Raw genomic sequence first — 26,397 nt, forward strand, 5'->3', positions numbered from 1 at the left:
GTCCCGCCGCATCGGGAGGGGGAGGGGGGAAGAAACGGTAAAGTGGCGAAGATTTTGGTCTTTTCCGCCGCCCGGTTGGAGCTCGAGCGGCTTCTCAATGTTTTTGTTTTGAAGGGAAGCCATGTTTCCCCAGGTTATGGGCGCCGCCATGTCAGTATGGCCGCCCGAAAACATGGCTTCCCGACGGGGGAAGATGGCGGCTGAAGATGGCGGGCGGAGCAGGAGCGAGTGCGCTGCTGCTGTTGGGGCCTTGGCGCTGTTCTGACCGTTAGGCCCTCACTCGCGCTAGGCCTCATGGCGTAGTTCGACTTTCAGCCGCCGCGCAACCGAACCTGCTGCACGCAGGACGTGAGCGGGGCGCGCGGGCGAAGGGAGGCGGGCCGGCGGTTATGGACAGCGGCGCCGAGCCAATGGGTCGGGCGAATCCGCTGAAGGGGCCAATGGGGCGAGTTGGAGGGTGGGAGGCTGCCATCAAGTTAGGTGGAATGGGAGCGGCGCGCTGGGGAATGGTGGGGGAGGGGACTCCGCTGGTGGGTGCAGCAGGAGCGGAGAGGCTCCATTTCGGCGGCTCATTGTCGGTCACCTCCACTTCTCTCCCCGATCCTGCCAGTTAAAGAGTCGGAAAATCAAGTTCGTTCTTGTGTTTTCTGATCAATTAAAAGAGGGGGAGGGAAATCTGAGATCTGGGCATTGTCGTGTTGGAAAAAAATTCTGCTTTCCTGATCAAACTTCGAAGATAAAACGTTGCGATTTTCAAGTAAATATTTTCGTTCCGCGCCCGTGTTTTAATGCTTTATCTGCCTTTGGGATCGCGTTGTGTCTGGAACAGTGTCTGAATAGAAATAATTTCTTTCCCCATGAGGTTTGAGTTGTGAGGAAATTTCTCCCTTAAAAATAAAGTGTTCGACGTTCAATACCCGAAGTTTTGTGAATATCGTTTTGTCCTGATTCCAGGTGAGACTTGATTTAAAAAATAAATAAATAAATATATATATATATATATATACAAGGCAGAAATAGAAGAGTATAAGCATCTTCTACTCGCGTTTTTGACGGAAGGCGTGTAATTGTAAATACGACAAGTGCTTTGGATTATTAGATTTGGTGTTTCGACAACAAATTTAGGCAGATTGAGTTCATTCCCCATTCCTATTAGCAGGTTGCCTTTTCTTTTCCCCCTTTTCTCAGCCAACTGTTGCAACTGAATTGGAATTAAAAGAAAACTTACAAAATGGTGTGCATTTTTTAAAAATCATGTGACTGAGGAACTGATTAAACTGTAACGGCAACATGAGAGGGAATATAAATTAAAGTGGATCTTATGGTGCAGGTAATTCGACAGCAAGTGTGTTAGCTTCCCCACCCACCGGTTCGTTGTGGATTGGATTTGTTTATTTGGATTGGATTTTATAATTAAAGATCTGATGTGAGCAGACGATGGGTATCTATTGTGTGTTTGCAGACAGGACGATTAGACGGCATATGCTGTAACCCAAAAATTCAACTCCCATCTTTGGAATATATTGTGAGGAATTGTGCGAATTCTAGATTTTGCTGGTTGTTTATCTTCAAATAGAGTGTCGATGTTTAAATAGGTAACTGAAAGCATTGTAGTAAATAACAGATGGGTAATATTCAGTATTTTGCAGTTTCATGCGTGAATAAGATATACATTTATGTAATAAAGCCAACCCATCAGAAGATGTTCGGAATTCTTTGTGAAAATAATGTTGTCTATGTTGCAATTTAATTTGTTCTTCAGTTTTATTCATAATACTGGCATTTTGTGATCGACCAGATATTCAGATTTATGCAACCTACTTAAAGTTTTGTATTGGTATACACTTATTGGATTTTTAATTCATCAAGATAGCATTGTTTGAAATGAGAGCAATATTACAGTTTACACAAAAATAGCTGATGTTCAGTACTCCTATCCATGGTATATCCATTATGTTAACCACAAGTGCTTTGGATTATTAGATTTGGTGTTTTGACACCAAATCTAGGCAGATTGACTTCCCCATTCCTATTAGCAGGTTGCCTTTTCCCAGCCAACTGTTACAACTGAATTGGAATTAAAAGAAAACGTACAAAATGGTGTGCATTTTTAAAAAACATGTGACTGATGAAACTGTAAAGGCAACATGAGAGGGAATATAAATAATGCAAAGGAGACGCAAGAACAGAAAATGGGCCTTGCCAAAGTATTGTCCAAGCAATTTTAAGAAGGATGTCAAAGCTTTGATAGTGCAAAGATCACTTGAACAGTACTGGGGAAGAGGGACTTCAGGTTTGTGTGGTGGCTAGAGAAGCTGGAATTATGCTCCTTTTGGTTAAAGATAAAATTTGAATGGCAATGGCCACAAATCTGAGGTTTTTTTGATCGGAATTGGGATGAACTGTCATTGGCAAAAGAGTCGGTAATTGGAGGGCACAGATTTAAGATAATGGCAAAATGTGGTTGACTGTTAACTGCTCTTTGAAATGGTAAGTGACTCCGTTATCAATTAGGCAGGTTACTGCTACCTCTTTTTTTTAAGGACAGTTAGGGATGGGCAATAAATGCCTTCTGAAATTTAGGACGGTTAGGGGTGGGCAATAAATGCCTTCTGAATGTTAATATGGAATATACACTTGTAAAGAAAAAAATCAAGGTTGTGGGGAAAATAAGGGGGTGGAGCTAATTGGTTAAAATTTTCAAAGAACTGGCGTATGTACAATTGAGTGAGCATCCTTCTGTGTTATATGATTATATAAATGTTAAATCCAATAGGTAGTAATAACCTGGTTACAGGTTCTTTTGTCTGCTCAAATAACCAGCAATAAGTTGATTAGCAAATACTGCAATGTTTTTACTCTGTTTAATATTAATGTAAACATGAAATGGCACTTCCTCTGAGTAATGATCACATTTTTGTGGTAGTAGTTTAAGTTGGAAGCTGAAAATATTTCCTACCAGGTGGATTGACCACGGTAAAATTGTCCCTTATTGTCCAAACGTTGAGCGGGTTGGTTGGAGTTAAGGCGGTGGGCCTAGGTAGAGTGCTCTTTCAGGGGATAGGTGCCGATCCAATCGGCCATGTGGCTTCGTTCTGCACTGTAGGGATTCCACTTGGAATATAAATTGACCAAAGCTCCCTCGCACATTTGTGCTTGTATCCCAACCACGTTGGCTCAATTTGAAAATGTGAGCCTTTTTAAAGTATTTATTGCGTGGATAAAAGATGCATTTTTCTGTCGTATACTTATAATTTCCTTTGCTGTTTTAGCTGTGCATCATCACCAATAAGGTGGTATGCAGAGCTCTAATCTGCTTATTGTTGCTCTGTCCTGTAGTTAATTACAAAGAGATGTCAAGAATCGTTGGAGTGTGGCTTTCTGCTCCAATGTTGGCACATAGTACTCTGCTCCAAACCACTGGATTTATATTCCTATACTAATGACTGCCCTGATCATGCCTGCCAATTCTGTCTAGAACATAAATCATTGATGTAATGGGCTTGTATCCACGAAGAATTAAATTAACACTGCACAGACTTTTGTGCCATACCCACAAGACCTGTCAATAAGAAAACCACCTGGACATCTTGATTGATGGTGAACTCAAGATTGCATTCCATCTAACCCATTTAGGTCTAAGTGTGAACAGATTTGCCCGAATTGTCAGACGAGGGCTGTCAAAGTTTTGTTCTATTTGCTATAAGCAATTTTGGTCTCCCTTTAAGGACGTGTACACTTGTGTTGGACGGTACAGTGAGGTTAACTAGATTGGTCCATGGGGTGCAGGTTAGAACATGGAACGTACAGTGCAGAAGGTGGCCAACCGGCCCATCGAGTCTGCACCGACCCACTTGAGCCCTCACTTCCACCGTAACCCAATAACCCCATCTAACCTTTTTGAACACTAAGGGCAATCCACCTAACCTGCGCGTCTTTGGACTGTGGGAGGAAACCCACGCAGACACGGAGAACATTCAGACTCCACACAGACAGTGGCCTAGCAGGGAATCGAACCTGGGACCCTGGTGCTGTGAAGCCACAGTGCTAACCACTATGCAACTGTGCAGCCTTATGTTGTCCTATGGTGAGAGACAAAACCTACCAGCCCTACCGGGTTGTCCTATGGTGAGAGGCAAAATTAATTAGATCTATATTTTCTGGTGTTTCAAAGAATGATGAGAGGTGATCTCATTGAAACATACAAGATTCTGAAGTGGCTTGGCAGGGTAAACACTGGGGAATCTGTTTGTTTCACGATAAAGGCATGATCATTTAGGACTGAGATGAGGAGAAATTTCTCCACTCAAAGTATGTGAATCTTTGGAATTCTCTACCCCGGAGAGTTGTGCACGTGTCTTGTATTTACGGCTGAGACATCTATTTGGTCTCTCGGGCAATGGTGGATATGGGGAAGTGACGGGAAAATTGATTTCAGACCCATGTTCACATTGAATGGTGGAGCAGATACGAGGCCGTTTTCGCCTGGAATGTTTTCTTATGTTTTTAATCATTGCATTTTCATCCCAGCTCTCAGAGTAGTGCCATACCCCATTTCCTCTAGACAGTATACAATGAAAAATGTGGGTGTCTGTCTAAAAATATAAATCCAAACAATTATGGTTTTGTGAAGGGTATAATTTAAGGTATTTACGCTGCTGCAGAAAAATCTATGCAGTTCTAGACCATAAGTGCATTGTTGCCTGATTGGGTTTGTGCTGAATCTTCAGTTTATTTAGGCAAAAGACGTTTTTACATTTGTATTTTTCCTTTCACCATTTCAATTTTACTATTGCGCTAAATTTTGTTACATTGCTGCAAGTTTACTATGTCCCTTACCCATATTTTTTTGCACCTCTTTATTTCTTAGAATTAAATATTTCCTTATTTAATTGAAAACATACTTATTTGGGAAGAATCGGGACTTCACCACCACCCCCAGACTGTTGAGTCTGTCCTCTAATTTGATTACATGTTGCTATTTTTTCCCTTGCTAATTGAATTACTATCAAAACCCGTAACAATTTTGAGTACCTTTTTATGAAATCTATCCTTAATCTTCACTGCTATAAAGGCATCAATTCTAACTTTCCTTGTCTATTCTCAAAACTGGAAGTCCATCATTTCTGTTACCATTCTCGTGAATGCTAGGATTATGTCCCTAAGGTGTGGTACACAGAATTGGATACAGTACTGCAGCTGAGTCCTATCCAATCGGCTATATCGATTTAATATAACTTCTTTGTTTTGCACCGTATATCTTAATGTCTGTCCATTTCACTAGTCTAGCCTTATTTCTACTCTTCATCCATGTTTACTACATTTTGTTTTGGCTGCAAATTTTGAAATTATGCCTCCTCAAACCAAGTCTAGGTCATGATATATACCAACAAATGCTGTAATCCAACTACCAGCCCTTAAGAACATCATTGTATAATTCCCTCTGGTTTGCTGAGCAACTGTTCATCACTACTTTCTGATTTGTCTTCAAGCCAATTGACTACCATGGTGGCTTTGCCCATTTACTCCCATCTCCGTCAAGTTGGTCAGGTGTGATTTGCCTTTTAAGAAATGTGTTTTTCCAAGTAACAATTTTGTTTACAATTATGGTCCTGTTTTGAATGGGTGTCACATTTATAATCCCACAGTCCTCTGGCACCACTGCTACCATGTCCAAGGATAATAATAACCTTGCCTATCAGCATTCACATCGGGTGACTTCTATTTTTGAAGTTTCTTTATTTTTATCCTGTACAATTCTGTACACTTTACATAATGGTGGCAGCAATCTCTTATGGATAGAAAAGCAAGGTACTTATTTACTACTTTGCCCGTGCTCTCTGCTTTTTTTTCTCCCTAATTTGCCCTATCATTCCATTGGCTATCCTATTACTCTATATGTTTATAAAATACTTTTCACATACAATCTTTTGTTATTTCCTGTTTGGATTCTCCATTGCACTTTCTGCATTCTGCCTGATTCATAGAACTATAGAATTTAAAGTGCAGAAGGAGGCCATTCGGCCCATCGAGTCTGCACCATGCAGCCTCATGAATTGAAATGGAAATCGCTTATTGTCACAAGTAGGCTTCAAATGACGTTACTGTGAAAAGCCCCTAGTCACCACATTCCGACGCCTCTTCTGGGCGACGCCGAGGTCCTAGGTTCGATCCCGGCTCTGGGTCACTGTCTGTGTGGAGTTTGCACATTCTCCCTATGTTTGCGTGGGTTTCGCCCCCACAGCCCAAAGATGTGCAGGCTAGGCGGATTGACCACACTAAATTGCCCCTTAATTGGAAAAAGACGAATTTGGTACTCTAAATTTAAAAAAGAAAAGTCTGCACCAGCCCTTGGGAAGAGCACCCTACTTAATACCTTGCCTTGACCCTATCCCCATAACCGAGTAACTCCGCCAACCTTTTGCACACGAAGGGACAATTTAGCATGGCCAATTCACCTAACCTGCAAATCTTTGAACTGTGGGAGGAAACCGGAGTACCCGGAGGAAACCCACGCAGCCAAGGGGAGAACGTGCAAAATCCACAGTCACCTGAGGCCGGAATTGAATCCGGGATCCTGGAGCTTGAGGTAGCAGTGCTAACCACTGTGTCACTGTGATTATATACCTAACATCCCTCATTAGCCTCCATTTTCTGTTTCTTCCCAGCAATTACCTAAGGCTGAACCAACCTGTTTGCAACATTGGTGTCATATTTGATCCCAAGCTGGGCTTCCAATCATGTATCTGTAATATCACTAAAATCACCTTTGTAACTGTCTCGGCACTGCTGAAAATTCTTCGATAAATTACGCTATGAAAATAGTGTTGCAGCCAGTTGATTATTGCTAGGATATATGAAATACACTTGGCCATATTGTGCATTAAGATTAATTTCTCTGCAGAAGGTGAAATCTTGGAATATTTGCATCAAAGTAATTAAAGAACATGTCTGGCATATTCATCAAGAATAGAAAGTTTCTAATCAAGTTTAAGATCCTAGATGTTTTGTTGGGTATAATTGCCTCACCTTGCTCTACTTTGCTGCTCAATATCTCCCATTAAAATAACGGCACAACAGCATAGTGTGTGAAGTGTATGATGTCCAGGATGCATTATCTGGATGAGAGTGAGCTTGGGTCGGGGGATAGAAATGTGCTTTTCCTTTTGAACATATCATTTAAGTGTTCTGAAGTAAATAATGGGGAAATCCAACTTAAGGGATGGGTGAAAGATGGAATTTCAAGCAGAATACTTTGCTTTTTAAGAATTCATTCATGGGATGTGGGCGTCGCAGGATATGCCAGTGTTTATTGCCCGTGAGAGGGTAGTTAAGAGTCAACCACATTGCTTTTGGTCTGGATTCGCATATAGGCCAGACTAGGTAAGGATGACTGATTTCCTTCCCTAAAGGACATTAGTAAACCAGGTGGGTTTTTACGACAATTGACAATGGTTTCATGGTCATCATTAGACTTTTAATTCCAGATATTTTATTGAGTTTAAATTTTTATCACCTGCCATGCTGACTCGAACCCAGGTCCCCAGATCATTTGTTTGGGTCTCTGGATTACCAGTCCAGCGACGGTATCACTATTCCACCGCTTCCTCTTGATGAAACTATTGAGCACAAATCTCCAGCCCATACTTCGATGTTTTTTCTCTGTAGAATGTGTTGGGGGGGGGGGGGGGAATAAGCATCCAATCTATCATAGTTTCATTAATGGGGAGAAAATCCAGGTAAAGTAACCTGCGATATATGGGTTCACACTTTTTAAAAAAAAAAAAAAAAATTTAAAAAACATTTACTGTGATGCTTCTAACTGCCATAGCAACAGAAGTTGCAATGTAACAAAGTCATAGATTCTATATTGTGGAATATGTTTGATCACAGCATTACAAGTGCAGTAAGCATCTAACTCCATAGTGTCCGTCAAGATTTTCGGTTGCAGTCAATTATTTAATTGTCGCTTCAAGCCAAATTGTTTCAATATTGATTGGAAGCAAACAATTATAAAAATGACCATATTAAAGGTAGTGATTATAAAAAAAATAAATTAAAAAAAATAATTTTGGGGAAATTGTCATCTGTGCTTCAATAGGTAGACATTCTCTAGTGACTTTTTAAAAAAAAAAAAAGTTGCTTCCCAAAGTCAAGATGGTTCAAGGTCCCCCAGTGGTTCTACTCCAAACATGAGTAATCAGCAAGGCATTTCAATGAAAGTGCTGATTGATGGACCTTTTCACATTTATTGCAGATTTATAGACTTCTAAATGGAAGGCTGCCTTTGGTTATATGTGAACCAAACTGCTATTCAGTTTCTTTGTGCAGTCATTGTGTCAGCATTTGGTGCTTGCTGTTGGGTGAAATTGCAGTAAAACTGCAAGTCTAGTTTCAAGGGCAAGGGAAAGAATTGAATTGTGGCCAATTGCTCCTATAGTGCAGTTAATAAAGAACATGAATACAATGAGCTGAAAGGCCTCCAATCCATATTTCTGAAATTCTAAATCGGGTGTGGGGGGAGATCATTTATTTTTGATCCTGAGTTGCCCGAGACATTTGTTGGTGGCCTTTTTGAGCTACGGCGGTCTCTGTTCTGAAAGTGCCCTCGATGGCTTTAGTTAAGGAATTCTAGGATATTTACCCAGCAATGAGGGAACAATTGTGTATGTTCAAGTCAGAGTGGCGTGTGTCAGGATCCTGTAGCTGATGGTATGCCCATTATATTGTTGCCATTATCCTTCTTGATGGTAACGATTGTGGAAATGATACCTGGATCACAGGGATTAAGTTGCAAGGAGACATTTATTAGACCTGTTTTTGCTAGAATTTAGAAGGCTCCGGGGTGATCTGATCGAGCTAGTCAGGATATTAACAGGGAAAGGCAGGGTCAATAAAGAAAAACTATTTCCAGTGGTTAGAGATTCTAAAACCAGGTGGCCGGATCTCAAAATTAAGGCTACACCATTCAGGGGAGATGTTAGGAAACATTTCTTCACTCAAAGGGTGGTAGAGGTTTGGAACTCTTAAAATCATGGAATTTACAGTGCAGAAGGAGGCCATAAAGAGTAGTTGAAGCTAGATCAGTTAATTTTAATGATGTGGAGATGCCGGTGGTGGACTGGGGTGGGCACAGTAAGAAGTCTTACGACACAAGGTTAAAGTCCAACAGAGTTGTTTCGAATCACTAGCTTTCGGAGCACAGCTCCTGGGGAGCTGCCCTCCGAAAGCTAGTGATTTGAAACAAACCTGTTGGACTTTAACCTGGTGTTGTAAGACTTCTTACAGTTAATTTTAAATAGAACAATACAGCGCAGTACAGGCCCTTCGGCCCACGATGTTGCACCGAAACAAAAGCCATCTAACCTACACTATGCCATTATCATCCATATGTTTATCCAATAAACTTTTAAATGCCCTCAATGTTGGCGAGTTCACTACTGTAGCAGGTAGGGCATTCCACGGCCTCACTACTCTTTGCGTAAAGAACCTACCTCTGACCTCTGTCCTATATCTATTACCCCTCAGTTTAAAGCTATGTCCCCTCGTGCCAGCCATTTCCATCCACGGGAGTAGGCTCTCACTGTCCACCCTATCCAACCCCCTGATCATTTTGTATGCTTCTATTAAGTCTCCTCTTAACCTTCTTCTCTCCAACGAAAACAACCTCAAGTCCATCAGCCTTTCCTCATAAGATTTTCCCTCCATACCAGGCAACATCCTGGTAAGTCTCCTCTGCACCCGCTCCAAAGCCTCCACGTCCTTCCTATAATGCGGTGACCAGAACTGTACGCAATACTCCAAATGCGGCCGTACCAGAGTTCTGTACAGCTGCAACATGACCTCCCGACTCCGGAACTCAATCCCTCTACCAATAAAGGCCAACACTCCATAGGTCTTCTTCAGAACCCTATCAACCTGGGTGGCAACTTTCAGGGATCTATGTACGTGGACACCTAGATCCCTCTGCTCATCCACACTTTCAAGAACTTTACCATTAGCCAAATATTCCGCATTCCTGTTATTCCTTCCAAAGTGAATCACCTCACACTTCTCTACATTAAACTCCATTTGCCACCTCTCAGCCCAGCTCTGCAGCTTATCTATATCCCTCTGTAACCTGCTACATCCTTCCACACTATCAACAACACCACCGACTTTAGTATCGTCTGCAAATTTACTCACCCACCCTTCTGCGCCTTCCTCTAGGTCATTGATAAAAATGACAAACAGCAACGGCCCCAGAACAGATCCTTGTGGTACTCCACTTGTGACTGTACTCCATTCTGAACATTTCCCATCAACCACCACCCTCTGTCTTCTTTCAGCTAGCCAATTTCTGATCCACATCTCTAAATGACCCTCAATCCCCAGCCTCCGTATTTTCTGCAATAGCCTACCGTGGGGAACCTTATCAAACGCTTTGCTGAAATCCATATACACCACATCAACTGCTTTATCCTCATCTACCTGTTCAGTCACCTTCTCAAAGAACTCAATAAGGTTTGTGAGGCATAACCTACCCTTCTCAAAGCCATGCTGACTATCCCTGATCATATTATTCCTATCTAGATGATTATAAATCTTGTCTCTTATAATCCCCTCCAAGACTTTACCCACTACAGACGTGAGGCTCACCGGTCTATAGTTGCCGGGGTTGTCTCTGCTCCCCTTTTTGAACAAAGGGACCACATTTGCTGTCCTCCAGTCTTCTGGCACTATTCCTGGAGCCAATGATGACATAAAAATCAAAGCCAAAGGTCCAGCAATCTCTTCCTTGGCCTCCCAGAGAATCCTAGGATAAATCCCATCAGGTCCCGGGGACTTATCTATTTTAAGCCTGTCCAGAATTGCCAACACCTCTTCCCTACGTACCTCAATGCCATCTATTCTATTAGCCTGGGGCTCAGCATTCTCCTCCACAACATTATCTTTTTCCTGAGTGAATACTGAAGAAAAATATTCATTTAGTATCTCGCCTATCTCTTCAGACTCCACACACAATTTCCCATCCCTGTCCTTGACTGGTCCTACTCTTTCCCTAGTCATTCGCTTATTCCTGACGTACCTATAGAAAGCTTTTGGGTTTTCCTTGATCCTTCCTGCCAAATACTTCTCATGTCCCCTCCTTGCTCGTCTTAGCTCTCTCTTTAGATCCTTCCTCGCTACCTTGTAACTATCCATCGCCCCAACTGAAACTTCACACCTCATCTTCACATAGGCCTCCTTCTTCCTCTTAACAAGAGATTCCACTTCCTTGGTAAACCACGGTTCCCTCGCTCGACGCCTTCCTCCCTGCCTGACCGGTACATACTTATCAAGAACATGCAGTAGCTGATCCTTGAACAAGCCCCACTTATCCAGTGTGCCCAACACTTGCAGCCTACTTCTCCACCTTATCCCCCCCAAGTCACGTCTAATGGCATCATAATTGCCCTTCCCCCGGCTATAACTCTTGCCCTGCGGTGTATACTTATCCCTTTCCATCATTAACGTAAACATCACCAAATTGTGGTCACTGTCCCCAAAGTGCTCTCCTACCTCCAAATCCAACACCTGGCCTGGTTCATTACCCAAAACCAAATCCAACGTGGCCTCGCCTCTTGTTGGCCTGTCAACATATTGTTTCAGGAAACCCTCCTGCACACACTGTACAAAAAACGACCCATCTATTGTACTCAAACTATATCTTTTCCAGTCAATATTTGGAAAGTTAAAGTCTCCCATAATAACTACCCTGTTACTTTCGCTCTTATCCAGAATCATCTTCGCCATCCTTTCCTCTACATCCCTAGAACTATTAGGAGGCCTATAAAAAAACTCCCAACAGGGTGACCTCTCCTTTCCTGTTTCTAACTTCAGCCCATACTACCTCAGAAGAAGAGTCCCCATCTAGCATCCTCTCCGCCACCGTAATACTGCTCTTGACTAGCAGCGCCACACCTCCCCCTCTTTTGCCTCCTTCTCTGAGCTTACTAAAACACCTAAACCCCGGAACCTGCAACATCCATTCCTGTCCCTGCTCTATCCATGTCTCCGAAATGGCCACAACATCGAAATCCCAGGTACCAACCCATGCTGCCAGTTCCCCTACCTTGTTTCGTATACTCCTGGCATTGAAGTAGACACACTTCAAACCACCTCCCTGAACACTGGCCCCCTCCTGCGACGTCAAATCTGTGCTCCTGACCTCTATACTCTCATGCTCCCTTACCCTAAAACTACAATCCAGGTTCCCATGCCCCTGCTGCATTAGTTTAAACCCCCCCAAAGAGCACTAACAAATCTCCCCCCCCAGGATATTTGTGCCCCTCAGGTTCAGATGGAGACCATCCTGTCTGTAGAGGTCCCACCTTCCCCAGAAAGAGCCCCAGTTATCCGGAAATCTGAATCCCTCCCGCCTGCACCATCCCTGTAGCCACGTGTTTAAATGCTCTCTCTCCCTATTCCTCATCTCACTATCACGTGGCACGGGCAACAACCCAGAGATAACAACTCTGTTTGTTCTAGTTCTGAGCTTCCACCCTAGCTCCCTGAAAGCCTGCCTGACATCCTTGTCCCCTTTCCTACCTATGTCGTTAGTGCCAATGTGGACCACGACTTGGGGCTGCTCCCCCTCCCCCTAAGGACCCGGAAAACACGATCCGAGACATCATGTACCCTTGCACCTGGGAGGCAACATACCAAACGTGAGTCTCTCACGCTCCCACAAAATCTCCTATCTGTGCCCCTGACTATAGAGTCCCCAATTACTAATGCTCTGCTCCTCTCCCCCCTTCCCTTCTGAGCAACAGGGACAGACTCCATGCCAGAGGCCCGTACCCCATGGCTTACCCCTGGTAAGTCCCCCCCCCCACAAGTATCCAAAGCGGTATACTTGTTTCTCAGGGGAACGACCGCAGGGGATCCCTGCACTGACTGCTTTTTCCCAGTCCCTCTCACAGTTACCCACCTATCTCCAATCTTTGGTGTAACTAATTCCCTGAAGCTGCTATCTATGACCCCTTCTGCCTCCCGAATGATCCGAAGTTCTTCCAACTCCAGCTCCAGTTCCCTAACTCGGTCTTGGAGGAGCTGGAGATGGCAGCACTTCTGAGATTTAGATAGATTTTTGTTAAGCAAAGATATTGAGGGAATATGAGCCAAAGGCAGGTATATGGAGTTAGGTCACCTATAAGCCATGATCTCATTAAATGGCGGGCTCGAGGGCAAAAATGGTCTACTCCTGTTCCTAACTTAGAAATACTATTAGAAGCTCACAAGAGTTGATATACTAAATCATACCTGCTGAGGCCACAATATGCTGATAGTAAAGGAGGTAGACATTGAGTCTAATTAATAAGGCAAAGATGAAGCAGACTGCTGTGCACTAAGAAGTGTTGAGCTTCTTGGGTGTTACAGTTACAGCCATCCAGCTGAATCTTCAATCACACTACCGACTTGAAGTTTGTTAATGGTGAGTCAGGAAGTTAGTTTCTCTTCCCAGAATAGCCAACTTCTGTTCTGCTCTGTTGTTAATATGATTGGGTCAATTTGGCTTCTCGTCATTGGTGACCCAGGATGTTGTTGATGGAGAATTGGTAATAGTGTCAGGTATACATTGGGGGACTTGTGATGCAAATGTTAAACTACCACTAGTTGCCCCAAACCTGGATATGTGCAGTCTTTGCTGTAACAGGTGAGCTTATTTCATTATTGGAGATGTTGAGAATAGAGTTGACCGCTGTCAAATAGTCGGCAAACTGGCCCACTCCTGGCCTTGTAGCGGAGGGATAATCTGTTAATTAAGCAGTCATGGGGCTCTACCTTTGCCGCAGGACATCACTACAGGAATCTCAAACACCACACCATTTTCCACTGCAAGGCTTTTCCCTTTAGCTCGATTGATTTTAGTTTTTCTCAGGCTATTTGGTATTATGCTCAGTCAGATGCTGTTTTGGAGTTGCAGTATCCTCTCCTTTTGACGTGTAAATCTTGCAGCCATGCCTGAAAAGAGGTATTGGCTGCAGTTAGGGAATATGTTGTTCACATTCATTCATGGGATGAGTGCCACTGGCAATGGCAGCATTTATTGCCCAGAACTAATTCCCCTTGTAGGGCAATCAGTATCTCTTTCTAAATACTTTGCCGTACATTATTTGCAATACCCAGTAGCAACCAATATTGCAATCAATTTACAAAATTGCTTAGGTTTTTCACCCCTTCGTTTGGGGGTTTGTCTTGGATGGATGGTTGGGGGGGGGGCGGGGGAGAGCCAAAATACCCATCAGTTTGAGTCACCAATCTAATGCCTTTTTGAAAAATGCAGTTTGTTCCATTTTCCCACACCGGGGATATTTTTGCATCAATCACCACCATTAATTAATTATCCATTCAGATGGAGAATTAATCAATTATGTCATGAGCCTTGAGTTTTCTTACTATCTTTAAAGAGGAACATTGTCAACATGGCCATTTTTAGTTCTGGTGAATTTTAAGAAGTGAATTCAAAATCTGCAAACTAATTCAGCAGAATGTTAGAAACTGGAAACCTAATCTTGCTCACTCACTTGGGCAATAAAAAAATGTCTGTTCCATGACCTCATGTGGCCAATTGGAATGTGAAGTGATTTTGAGGTCTTTAGGTCCCAAATACTTTTATTCTTTCTTTCAGATGATAAAAAGACTGACATTGACCATGACACGGTGGTGGAGGAACAGATCATTGGAGAAAACTCTCCACCTGACTACTCTGAATACATGACTGGGAAGAAACTTCCCCCTGGTGGGATACCAGGCATTGATCTCTCTGACCCAAAACAGCTGGCAGAGTTTGCAAGGTAAGGATTGTATCAGATCATCCATTCCTTCAAATCTCTCTGGAGCATTAAAAGCACAAGGACTGCTGCGATTCATTAAAAAAAACATGACCAGCGCTATCCAAAATGCGAAGTAAATGAGAATGGATTTTTTAAAATGTTATCTGTCAGTATTTGTTTCTATGTGAATCTACTTCTGAAGAACAAAGTATTCAGTCAGTGACACCAGCATCCCCAACTTTAGGATTGAATGGGTTTTCAGCACTGAAGTTTGCTGAATGCAGAACCGTAGTGGGTTGGATGTCGAACAACGATGAGTCAGAGTACAGGAGGGAGAACCTAGAGGAGTGGTGTAACGACAACAATCTTTTCCTCACTGTCAGCAAAACTAAAGAGCTGATCATTGACTTCAGGGTACAAAGTATTGTACACACCCCTGCAGCATCAATGGCACTGAGGTGGAGATCGTTGACACCTTCCAAATTCCTAGTTGTGCACATCACCAACAATCTGTCCAGGTCCACCCACGTCGACACTATGACCAAGAAAGCACAACAGCGCCGAAACGTCCTCGGGGAAACTAAGGAAATTCAGCATGTCCACATTGACTCGTGAACACAGCCCAGTCCATCACGTGAATCCACCTCCCATCCATTGACTATAACACCTGCTTCCTTGGGAAAATGGGCAGTATAATCAAAGACCCCTCCCACCTGGTTACTCTACCAACTTCTTCCATCGGGCAGGAGATACAAAAGTCTGAGAACATGCACTAACAGATTCAAAAACAGCTTCTTCCCTGCTGTTACCAGACTCTTATCTTATGGACCAGATCTTATGGACTCTGATCTCTTCACACATCTTCTCTACTCCACTCCGATGCCTGTGTCTATGTATTTTTATATTGTGTATTTATGTATGCCCTTTCATATATGGAATGATCTGTCTGGACTGTACACTGAACAATACTTTTCACTGTACCTCGGTACATGTGACAGTAAAAAAAATCCATTCCTTTTGGGTTCCACGAGGGTCTCTTGGCTCCTGACCTCAGCCACCATGGACAAAAGAGCAGAACTCCAGAGGTGAAGTGAGAGTGACTGCTCTTTGCATCAGGGCAGCATTTGGCCGAGTATTGCATCAAGGAGCCCTAGCAAATCTGGAGTCATTGGGGATTAGGGGGTAAGCCCTCTGCTGGTGGACGTCATACCTGACACAAAGGAAGATGGTTGTGACGGTTGGAGATCAGTCACTTCAGTTCCAGGACATCACTGCAGGAGTTCCTCAGGGTGGTGTCCTAGACTCAACCGTCTTCAGCTGTTTCATCAGTGACCTCCCTTCCATCACAAGGTCAGAAGTGGGGGTGTTCACTGTTTGCTAAGGACTACACAATGTTCAGCACCATTTGTGACGACTCAGATACTGAAGCAGCCCATGTCCAAATGCAGCAAGACTTGGACAATATCCAGGTTTGGGCTGACAATTGGCGAGTAACATTAGTGCCTCACAAATGCCAGGCAATGACCATATCCAACAAGAGCGAATCTAACCATCGCCCCATGATATTCAATGGCATTACCACTATCAACATCCTTGGGGGGGTGGGGGGGGGGATGATTGATTACCAGAGACTGAACTGGACAAGCCATAACTGTATCTACACTTAGCACTGCAACAACTCACCCAAGGTTTTTTTGGCAGCGCCCGCTAAACCCATGATCACTGCCATCTAGAAGGACATGGACTGCAGACACATGGGAACACCACCTGGAGGTTCCCCTCCATATCGCTCACCATCCTGAGTTCTTCTACTGTCGCTGGGTCAAAATCCTGGCAAACCCTACCGAACAGCATCATGGGCATATCTATACCTCTGGGACTGCAGCGGTTCGTTCACTGACTGATTACCATCACCTTCTCCAGGGCAACTAGGGATGGGCATTAAATGCTGGCTTAGCCAGCGAAGCTCGCATCCTGCAAGTTAACGTTTCAATATTTCTCTTGAGCATTATTTTACCTGCTAGGAATTTAACTCCACTGATTATCGTAAGCCAGCTAAAGTGAATCTCAGCCCCTGATGATCAGCCTGCCAGTCAAGGTTCCATTAGTGAGTCAGATTGGCTAGACAAATGACCAATTGGCCTGACTCTGGTATCAAATTACTGTGTCTGTCTTGGATTTGTTTCTAAATGCCCATTTTCGAAGTGTCATTGTGGAATCCCTTTCACCTTCGAGAAAAGATTGATCTCGTTGATCTCGCTTCTCATTTCCCTTCCTTCACCACACCCTCTCACCAAATAGGATGATCACTCGTTAGAATGTTTCTGCAAAAGTCATTTGGCTCTCAATCTTGTGTTTAGCTCCATGTTAGCAGCTTAGCCAGCACCTCCTTCCCTACTTGCATTCCCATATTATTACTATTTTTTCAAGCATTATTAAAATAATCTGCTTCAGCAGCTTTTTTTTTTTTTAAAGTTCCAGCCCCTTCAAATTATTTTGATTGAACTTTAATTTATACAGAGCTTCAATTAATTACTTGACATTTTCATGGCAGGGGCTTTGACAAAGAGTCTGCTCATCAGGAGGCAGGTACTCCCTTCAGGGTATCCGGTGATGGCCTTCCCTCCAGGCAGTCCTTCGGACATTGTTTTTTAAGTGAACTCTAATTAATACATTTATGAAGTGGTCAATATTTAAGAGTGAACAAGAATGAAATGGGTTTCATGGATTATTGTGATAAATGTTAATTTCCTAAGTGTCTTGATATTCTATGTAGGATGAAGCCAAGGAAGCAGAAAGAAGATGATGCGCCTAGAACCATAGCATGTCCTCACAAAGTGAGTGTATTAATCATGTACTGACATCAGTTTATTAGATAACAAAAAAAACGTTGGCTCATTACTTAACTAATTTATGGATGATGTGATTTACAAGAGGGTTTTTTGTATTAATTTGTCATTTGTAGTCAATAGTGACCATTTCAGTGGTAGAGTTCTTGTAGAGAAGTACTGTTAAAAAGCAGGCTATACATTAGCATCTTAACATCTTAATAATGGAATTCTGTTTTATCTGAGTAACGTTTTTACTTGTAATATTGTTCTCAACCCACCACCAAGGTTCTGTTTTAATAATCTTTATTGTCACAAGTAGGCTTACGTTTAACACTGCAATGAGGTTACTGTGAAAAGCCCCTAGTCGCCACATTCCGACACCTGTTCGGGTACACTGAGGGAATTCAGAATGTCCAAATTACCTAACAGCACGTCTTTCAGGACTTGTCGAAGGAAACCCACACAGACATGGGGAGAACATGCAGACTCCGCAAGACAGTGACCCACACTGGGAATCAAACCTGGGACCCTGGTGCTGTGAAGCAACCGTGCTAACCACTGTGCTGGGACCCTGACACTGAAGCAACCATGCTAACCACTGTGCTACCGTGTCGCCCTCCATTTCTGTCAGATTTCCAATTGAGGAAACCAGTAAAATATAGCAAGAATGCAAATAAATGGAATGTGCAATTCACTATAAATGATAACTTGATTGGGGGTGACACAGTGATTTGCGTTGCTGCATCACTGCGCCGCCAGGGATCCAGGTTCAATTCCGGCCTCGGGTGACTGTGAAGTTTGCATTTTCTCCCCATGTTTGCAAGGGTTTCTTCCAGGTGCTCGGGTTTCATCCCACGGTTCAAAGATGTGCAGGTCAGGTGGATTGGTCATTCTAAAATTGCCCGTTAGTGTCCAGGGATGTGCAGGTTAGGTTGAGGGGTAATTGGGATAATGGGCAGGGAAGTGGGCTTGGTTGGAGTACTTTGTCAGTGGAGATTCGATGGGCCGAATGACCTCCTGCACTGTTGGGATTCTGTGATTTGAATGTTGAACTATCTACTATATCTAATAAAGTATAGGATGTTACAACACAGGTTGCTGAGATCATTAATTCTTCACAGCTTTTCTCAACAAGCCAACCATTGGAATAAATACGCAACTGTATGATTTTGCATTTTTAACAGGTTCGGCTATTTAACATGTCAGGCTTTGATTCCGATTTTTTTTCCCTGTTTGGAAGCCTTCCTGCTGTTCTGTTCATTATAATTGCACTTGATTACAAAGCATTGGAATGTTAGTGCCAACCAGTTCAAGTCTATTTTATTCATTATATTGTGAATGGTTTCCCTCTCTTTCTCATAAACCTGTAGTCATTATCTATCTTCTCAAAAAACAACTCTTGACCCCTTTGTCCTCAAACTACTGTTCCATCTTCAACCTCCTTTACTTCTCCGAAGTCCTTGGACAGGTTATCACCTCTCAATTCTATTCCCATCTTCCCTGAAAGTCCATGGCTCTCTTCAGGTTCTGCCCATGCCACAATACAGAAATGGCTCTTATCAAAGTCTTAATTGATATCCTGTGTAACTGTGATAAAAGATGAACTTTCCTTCCTCCCCTTTTTCTACCTATCTGCAGAGTTTGGCACAATTAACCACAGCATCTTCCCTTGACATCTCCGCTATCATCTGGATGGAATTGCTCCATGATTTATTCTTATCTATCTAATAGTAGCCAGAGAATCATTTGCGGTGGCTTCCCTGCTCCCACACTGAAGCCTGTACCCTCCAAAGAGCAGTCTATCTTTGGCACCTTCATATTTCTCATCTACATGCTGCCCTTTGGCAACATAATCCAAAAGATACAGCATTACATTTCAAATGTATGCTGACAGCACCCACCTCTACCTCACCACCACCTCCCTCGACTCCTCCACTCTAAATTATCACGAAGGATAATCCTACATCCAGTATGAGAAGCAGAAGTTTCCTCGGATGGCATTATTTTTGGTTCCCACTGAAAATTCTGTTCCCTGGGTACTAAGTATATCTTGGCAACAACCTGAGTTTAAGCCAGTCCACATGCATCCTTGTTGCATTTGAGTCTTGCTGCTGAAACCTTTATTCAAGCCTTTGTTACCCTCTAGACTTGACGATTCTATTGCATCCTGGCTGGTCTCCCAAAGTCTACCCTTGTAAACTAGAGCTGATCCAAAACTCTGCTACGAATGTCTTAATTTGCAGAAAGTTCTGTTCCCCTGTGCTCAGTGACATATATTGGTTCCTGCACTGTCTTAGATTTTAAAGTCCTGGTTGTTTTTTTTCAAATCCTTCCATGCACTCCTCCCAATCTCTACTCTTTTCCAGTACCACAACCCTCCGCTATCTGCTCCTCTAATTCTGGCCTCCTATGCATTTCTAATTATAATTGCTGCACCATTGGTGGCGTGCCTTTAGTTGCCTGGGCCCCACTTTTTGGAGGTCCTTCCCTACACCTCTGCAATGCTTTCTTCCTTTAAGTTACTGCTTAAAAACTACCTGATGGACCCAAGCTTATGGTCATCTGACCTAATATCTCCTCATATGGCTTGGTGTTCTATTTTGTTTTAGAATGGTACTGTAAAATGCTTTGAGGTCTTTTATTGTCTTAAAGCCAATAAATTATGTTCAGCACACAATTTTTATGGCAATGGACTTGGGCATTCTTGTTGGAAAACAATACATGGAACTTGCCCAGCATCTCTGGGTAAATTGCTGTTTTGCTACTGTAGGACTTCCATAGTCCAACCAGTGGAACAACTGCAAAAGGAAAAGCACACCACAGTGCTGCTTCTGATTACCACATGCAGAATGATTAACGGCAAGTAATAATAATAATTGCTTACTGTCACAAATGGGCTTCAATGAAGTTACTGTGAAAAGCCCCTAGTCGCTACATTCCAGCGCCTGTTCGGGGAGGCCGGTACGGGAATTGAACCTTGTTCTGAATTACAAGCCAGCTGTTTAGCCCACTGTGCAAGTTTGGGCTTAGCTGTAGTGTTATATGCAATAATTATCTTGCTGAACTCCACTTGTAGATGGTTTTGGATGAGACATTGGAAGGCTATTAATGTCATGATGTTCCAAGATAGCTAGCACTCACAGCTATATCTGTATTGGAAGAATAATTTTATGTTGAATTATCGTGATGCACATCTAAGATGCTTAAAAAGGAGCTGCAAGGCTGTTTAACAAAGGTGATCCGGAAGCATCATAAAACACAATTTTGCAACATTGAAACCTTGTTTATGTTGGGAGTACTGAAATCAGAGAATTTTAAAGCAGCAAACGATAGTTTATTTAAATAATTGCATTAGCAACCACTGCAATTGATTGAGTAAATCTAATAACAGAAAGAGAACATTTATTATTGTCCTTTATGACCTCGGGATGACCCAAAGCAAGTTTAGTCAATTAAGTACTTGTTGAATTGCAGTAATATGAACCCAGCAGCCAATTTGCATGTGGCAAGGTCCCACCAACATTGTGACACAAACCATTGAGGGCGCATCCACCAGTTTGACCAAGTGAAAGGCTTACATTTTATTCTAATAAAACTCATTATTGCATAAACAATTTAAGATGTATCTCAAAAAATGGCAACATGATCGTCTAGGTCATCTGTTTTTCAATGTTGGTTGAGGAGATAATATTGTCTGGGACACCAGGTGAACTTGCCTGTTCTTTTGAAGATCTTTTATATTCACGTGAGAAAGTGGACAGGACCTCAGTGTAACATTGTGTCTGAAAGGTGACACTTTCAACAATGCTCTGCACTCAGTGCTGCACTGGATTGTCAGCCTAGATTTCTTTGCTCCAGTCTTCATTTTTCCAATTAAGGTGCAATTTAGCGTAGCCAATCCACCTACCCTGCACATCTACGGGTTGTGGGGACGAAACCCACGCAAACACAGGGAGAATGTGCAAACTCCACACTGACAGTGACCCAGAGCCGAGGTCTAACCTGGGACCTCGGCGCCGTGAGGCAGCAGTGCTAACCACTGAGCCACCGTGCTGCCCTAGTCTCTAGGGTTTTAAAAAATAAATTTAGAGTACCCAGTTTGTTTTTCCCAATTGAGGGGCAATTTAGCATGGCTAATTCACCTAATCTGCACATCTTCTTTGGGTTGTGGGGGTGAGACCCACACTACACTGGGCGAATGTGCAACTCCATACGGACAGTAACCTGGGACTGAGATTGAACCCAGGTCCTTGGCACCATGAGGCAGCACTGCACCATCGTGCTGCCCTAAAGAGGGTTAAACCTAGAGAAAAACGTATGCATTACACAAGGCGTCTTAGTGTGCTGATGCACAGACAGTAAAAGGATAAGGCCATACAAATTGGCCTCTTTTGTATTTCATGAATCTAGATACAAAATGAAGTGTTTGCCTAATGTTGAATTAGAGTTCAATTGCAAGAAGGGGTATAAAAACAATGGAAAAACTTTGTTGTAGCTTCACTAAGTTGTTAACAGGAATGAAAGGTTAGTTATGAAGCGAGATGTGAGAAGCTGAATGACCGGTTTCATATTTCTTTTGTCACGGATATAAAATAAAATCTTCAAAATGGCATCTGGGATAATAAATAATTTAAGCTATATCTTAAATTGTTAATGTAATAGTGAATTTTATTAGAAGAAAATACAGGCCTTTCAGTTGGTCAAACTCGTGGATGAATCTTTTATGGATGGTGCCACAGTGTCGCCAATGATTGGAAGTAATAAAGTACTACACTTGCTACCGCCAAGAAGGGACCTTCATTAATATAGCATTTTTCATGACAACAGAGCTCCTGTGGTCTTTATTGTACAGTGCCATAGGCTATTTCATGCCCACCTGAGACAGCAGGCAAGGCAGCTGCTTAATGGCTCCTCTGACAGTGTAGCACTAAAATGTGGGCTTGGTTTATGGGCCTTGGTCTCTGGAGTGAGACTGGAAAGCACAACCATCTTATTCAGTGGAAAGGGCGTTACGCTGAGGATTAAAATGAATTGCCATTTTTGTTCCCTTTTAGCACGGGTGTACAAACCCCATCTCAAGAATTTATAAATAAAGCACAATATTATAGATTGCATATATCTGTTCGTTCAAGGAAGTATCTGTTTACTAAATGCAGCCAGAGTAGGTTAGTAGCGTGGCAGTGTAGTATTGATGTATTACTGCTGCCTAAGGCGCTGAGGACCCGGGTTTGATCCCAGCCCTGGGTCACTGTCCCGTGTGGATTCTCCCCGTGTCTGCGTGAGTTTCACCCCTGCAATCCAAAGATGTGCAGGTTAGGTGGATTGGCTTGACTAAAATTGCTTCTTAATTGGGGGAAAAATAATTGGGTGCTCTAAGAAGTATTACTGCTGACTTTTTTTAACCACTTTATCTTTGCTGGCTTCAATAACCAAATCCAGTGAATTTTGACGTCAAATTTGGGTTGTAATTTATCCCCAGTTACTAATGCGAGTGAAGCATATGATATAAATTAAACTAATATTGCTTTACAAAAAGAATATAATATATATTATTTTTTAAATTTAGAGTACCCAATTCATTTTTTCCAATTAAGGGGCAATTTTTAACGTGGCCAATCCACCTAACCTGCACATCTTTGGGTTGTGGGGGCGAAACCCACGCAAACACTGGGAGAATGTGCAAACTCCACACGGACAGTGACCCAGAGCTGGGATCAAACCTGGGACCTTGGCGCCGTGAAGCAACAATGCTAACCACTGCACCACCATGCTGCCCCAGAATATAATATTTATGCCTAATTTTGAAAATTAACTATAACCAAAGGTTCCTTTGTAATATGCCAGCAACAATATTTTTTGCACTGTTGTGGAACACCTAATAAATTACAAATATGTCCATTTAGTTGGCGCATGTAATGAAGATTGTGTTGAAAACCTTTTGTGTCAAGCACAGAATTTCTTACATTGTAACTTCTCTGTGCACATCCCTTTATATCAGGTTAAATGATTGTTTCCTTGGACAAATGTAATGAGGACAGATGACCCATTGTGCCTGATAGCTGGTGGAACACTGAAATATTTGCAAGGTCATAGAGTTCCCATAGCCTGTTACAAATTTCAGCAATTCTGTTTCAGCGAGCAATCGTTAGCCCTACTTTGTACCTTCTGCCTGCAAACAACAACATTGTTTTTAGTATGTTCTGGAGGTAGAAGAGGTGGTGTGTAAATCGCCGTTGGTATTTGATTTTTTTTTTTTTTAAACTGGATTAATGCTTAATGTGATTCTACCAGTTTGTTCTTTTTCTGTTGGCTAGAGTTTCAGTATTCCACTGTTGAGTGGTTGTATTATGGCTTTGAAGACACTGAAATTACAAACAGTGGCAAGTAGGACTGAGTCACAGTAGCACTTCTACAGTCATTAATAATCTTTATTGTGGACTTCCGGTTGCGGCTATGCGGAGCTAAGCCGCACATTCGGCGGCTCCTGCTAAAACGGACTTTTGGGCTCTCTTGAGGAGCCCCAACGGCAATTTCTTTCGACAACCTCTAGTGTGGGAAGGTGAGCAAGGTCCCCCTTGGAGCGGTCAAAAAAGCGTTTTTGGAGCAGCGAAAAGTGGGAGGGAGAAAAAACAAGATGGCAGCGGGCGTAGATCAAGCGGCATGGGTGCAGGAGCAGCAGGAGTTTCTTGAGCGATGCTTTGAGGAGCTAAAGAAAGAGATGCTGGCGCCAATGCTGACGGCGATTGAGGGGGTTAGTGGAGACCCAAAAGGCCCAAGGGACGGCGATCCAAGCGGTGCGGGAGAAAACCGCGGAGAATGAGGATGAGATCTTGGGCCTAGCGGTAAAGGTGGAGGCGCACGAGGCGTTGCACAGGAGGTGGGCGGAAAGATTCGAGGACCTGGCGAACAGGTCGAGGAGGAAGAATCTTCGGATTCTGGGTCTCCCTGAAGGAGTGGATGGGCCGATGCTGGAGCATATGTGAGCACGATGCTCAATTCGCTGATGGGAGCGGGGGCCTCTCCACATCCCCTGGAGCTGGATGGGGCTCATGCGAGGTCCTGGCGAGGAGACCCAAGACCAATGAGCCGCCACGGGCGGTGGTGGTGGTGAGCTTTCACCGTCTCCTGGATAGAGTGTGTTTTGAGATGGGCCAAGAAGGAGCGGAGCAGCAGGTGGGAGAATGCGGAGATCTGTATCTATCAGGACTGGAGCGCAGAGGTGGCAAAGAAGATAGCTGGTTTTAATCGGGCCAAGGCGGTGCTCCATCGGAAGGGGGTGAGATTCGGAATGCTGCAGCCAGTGCGATTGTGGGTCACGTTTCAGGATCGACACCATACTTTGAAACGCCTGAGGAGGCTTGGACCTTTATACAAACTGAAAAGTTGGACTCAAACTGAGGGTCTGTGGTTGTGGGGGGGATGCCGGATGGATACGGGGTTTTAACTGTGTCGGGAATGTTCCACGGGTTGGGTGATGGCTGGGGATGGGGGAAGTGATCTGATGGGGAGACTGTGAGCGAATGTGGGAGTCGGTGCCGGAGGGAGGGGAGGCCCGAGGATGGGGGAATTGGGATAAGGCGCAAAAGGAGCTGCGCCAGAGGGGGCGGGGCCGGCTTAGGAAAGCACGGGGGGGGGGGGGGGGGGTGAGAAGCCCCCCAATCCGGCTGATAACTTGAAATGTGAGGGGCCTGAATGGGCCGGTTAAGAGGGCCCGAGTGTTCGCGCACTTAAAGGGACTGAAGGCAGACGTGGTCATGCTTCAGGAGACACATTTGAAGGTGGCAGACCAGGTCAGGTTATGAAAGGGATGGGTAGGACAGGTATCCCATTCGGGGCTGGATGCAAAGAACAGAGGGGTGGCAATACTGGTGGGGAAGCAGGTGTCGTTTGAGGCCAAGAATATTGTAGTGGATAATGGGGGTCGATACGTGATGGTGAGCGGTACGCTACAGGGGGTGTGGGTGGTATTGGTGAACATCTACGCCCCGAACTGGGATGATGTTGAATTTATGAAGCGCAAGTTGGGGCGGATTCCGGATCTGGAGGCAGGAAGCTTGATAATGGGGGGGGGGGGGAGATTTCAACACAGTGCTGGACCCAGCGTTAGATCGCTCCAGATCTAGGACGGGGAAGAGGCCGGCTGCGGCCAAGGTGCTTAGGGGGTTTATGGACCAGATGGGGGGAGTAGATCCGTGGAGATTTGCTAGGCCCCTGGCCCAGGGAATTTTCTTTTTTTTCTCACGTGCACAGAGCCTACTCTCGGATAGATTTTTTTGTTTTGAGCAGGGCGCTGATTCCGAAAGTGGAGGGAACGGAGTACTCGGCCATAGCCATCTCAGACCACGCCCCGCACTGGGTGGAGCTGGAGTTCGGAGAGGAGAGGGACCAACGCCCGCTGTGGCGTCTGGATGTGGGATTACTGGCGGATGAGGAGGGGTGCGGGGGTGCATTGAAAGGTATTTGGAGGCCAACGACAATGGGGAGGTGCATGTGGGGGTAGTGTGGGAGGCGCTGAAGGAGGCGGTCAGGGGAGAGTTCATCTCCATCAGGGCTCACAGGGAGAAGAGAGAGGGCAGGGAAAGGGAGAGGTTAGTGGGAGAGATCTTAAGGGTGGACAGGAGATATGAAGAGGCCCCTGAGGAGGGACTACTTGGGGAGCGGCGAAGTCTCCAGACGGAATTCGACCTGTTGACCACGGGGAAGGCAGAGGCACAGTGGAGGAGGGCACAGGGGACGACGTAAGAGTATGGGGAGAAGGCGAGCCGGAT

General features: G+C 43.9%; 1 protein-coding gene across 1 annotated transcript in view; it reads left to right on the forward strand.

Moving 5' to 3' along the window:
• The window catches only part of yy1a (YY1 transcription factor a), a 34,144-nt gene that overhangs the window by 788 nt on the left and 6,959 nt on the right, over positions 1 to 26,397 (forward strand). The window contains exons 2-3 of the mRNA XM_072490556.1: positions 14,654 to 14,819; positions 17,575 to 17,635. Of these exons, the coding sequence (XP_072346657.1) occupies positions 14,654 to 14,819; positions 17,575 to 17,635 (227 nt within the window). The remainder of the gene's footprint in view (positions 1 to 14,653; positions 14,820 to 17,574; positions 17,636 to 26,397) is intronic.

Source organism: Scyliorhinus torazame, chromosome 2 (genome assembly GCF_047496885.1).
Source record: "Scyliorhinus torazame isolate Kashiwa2021f chromosome 2, sScyTor2.1, whole genome shotgun sequence".
Classification (NCBI taxonomy): domain Eukaryota; kingdom Metazoa; phylum Chordata; class Chondrichthyes; order Carcharhiniformes; family Scyliorhinidae; genus Scyliorhinus; species Scyliorhinus torazame.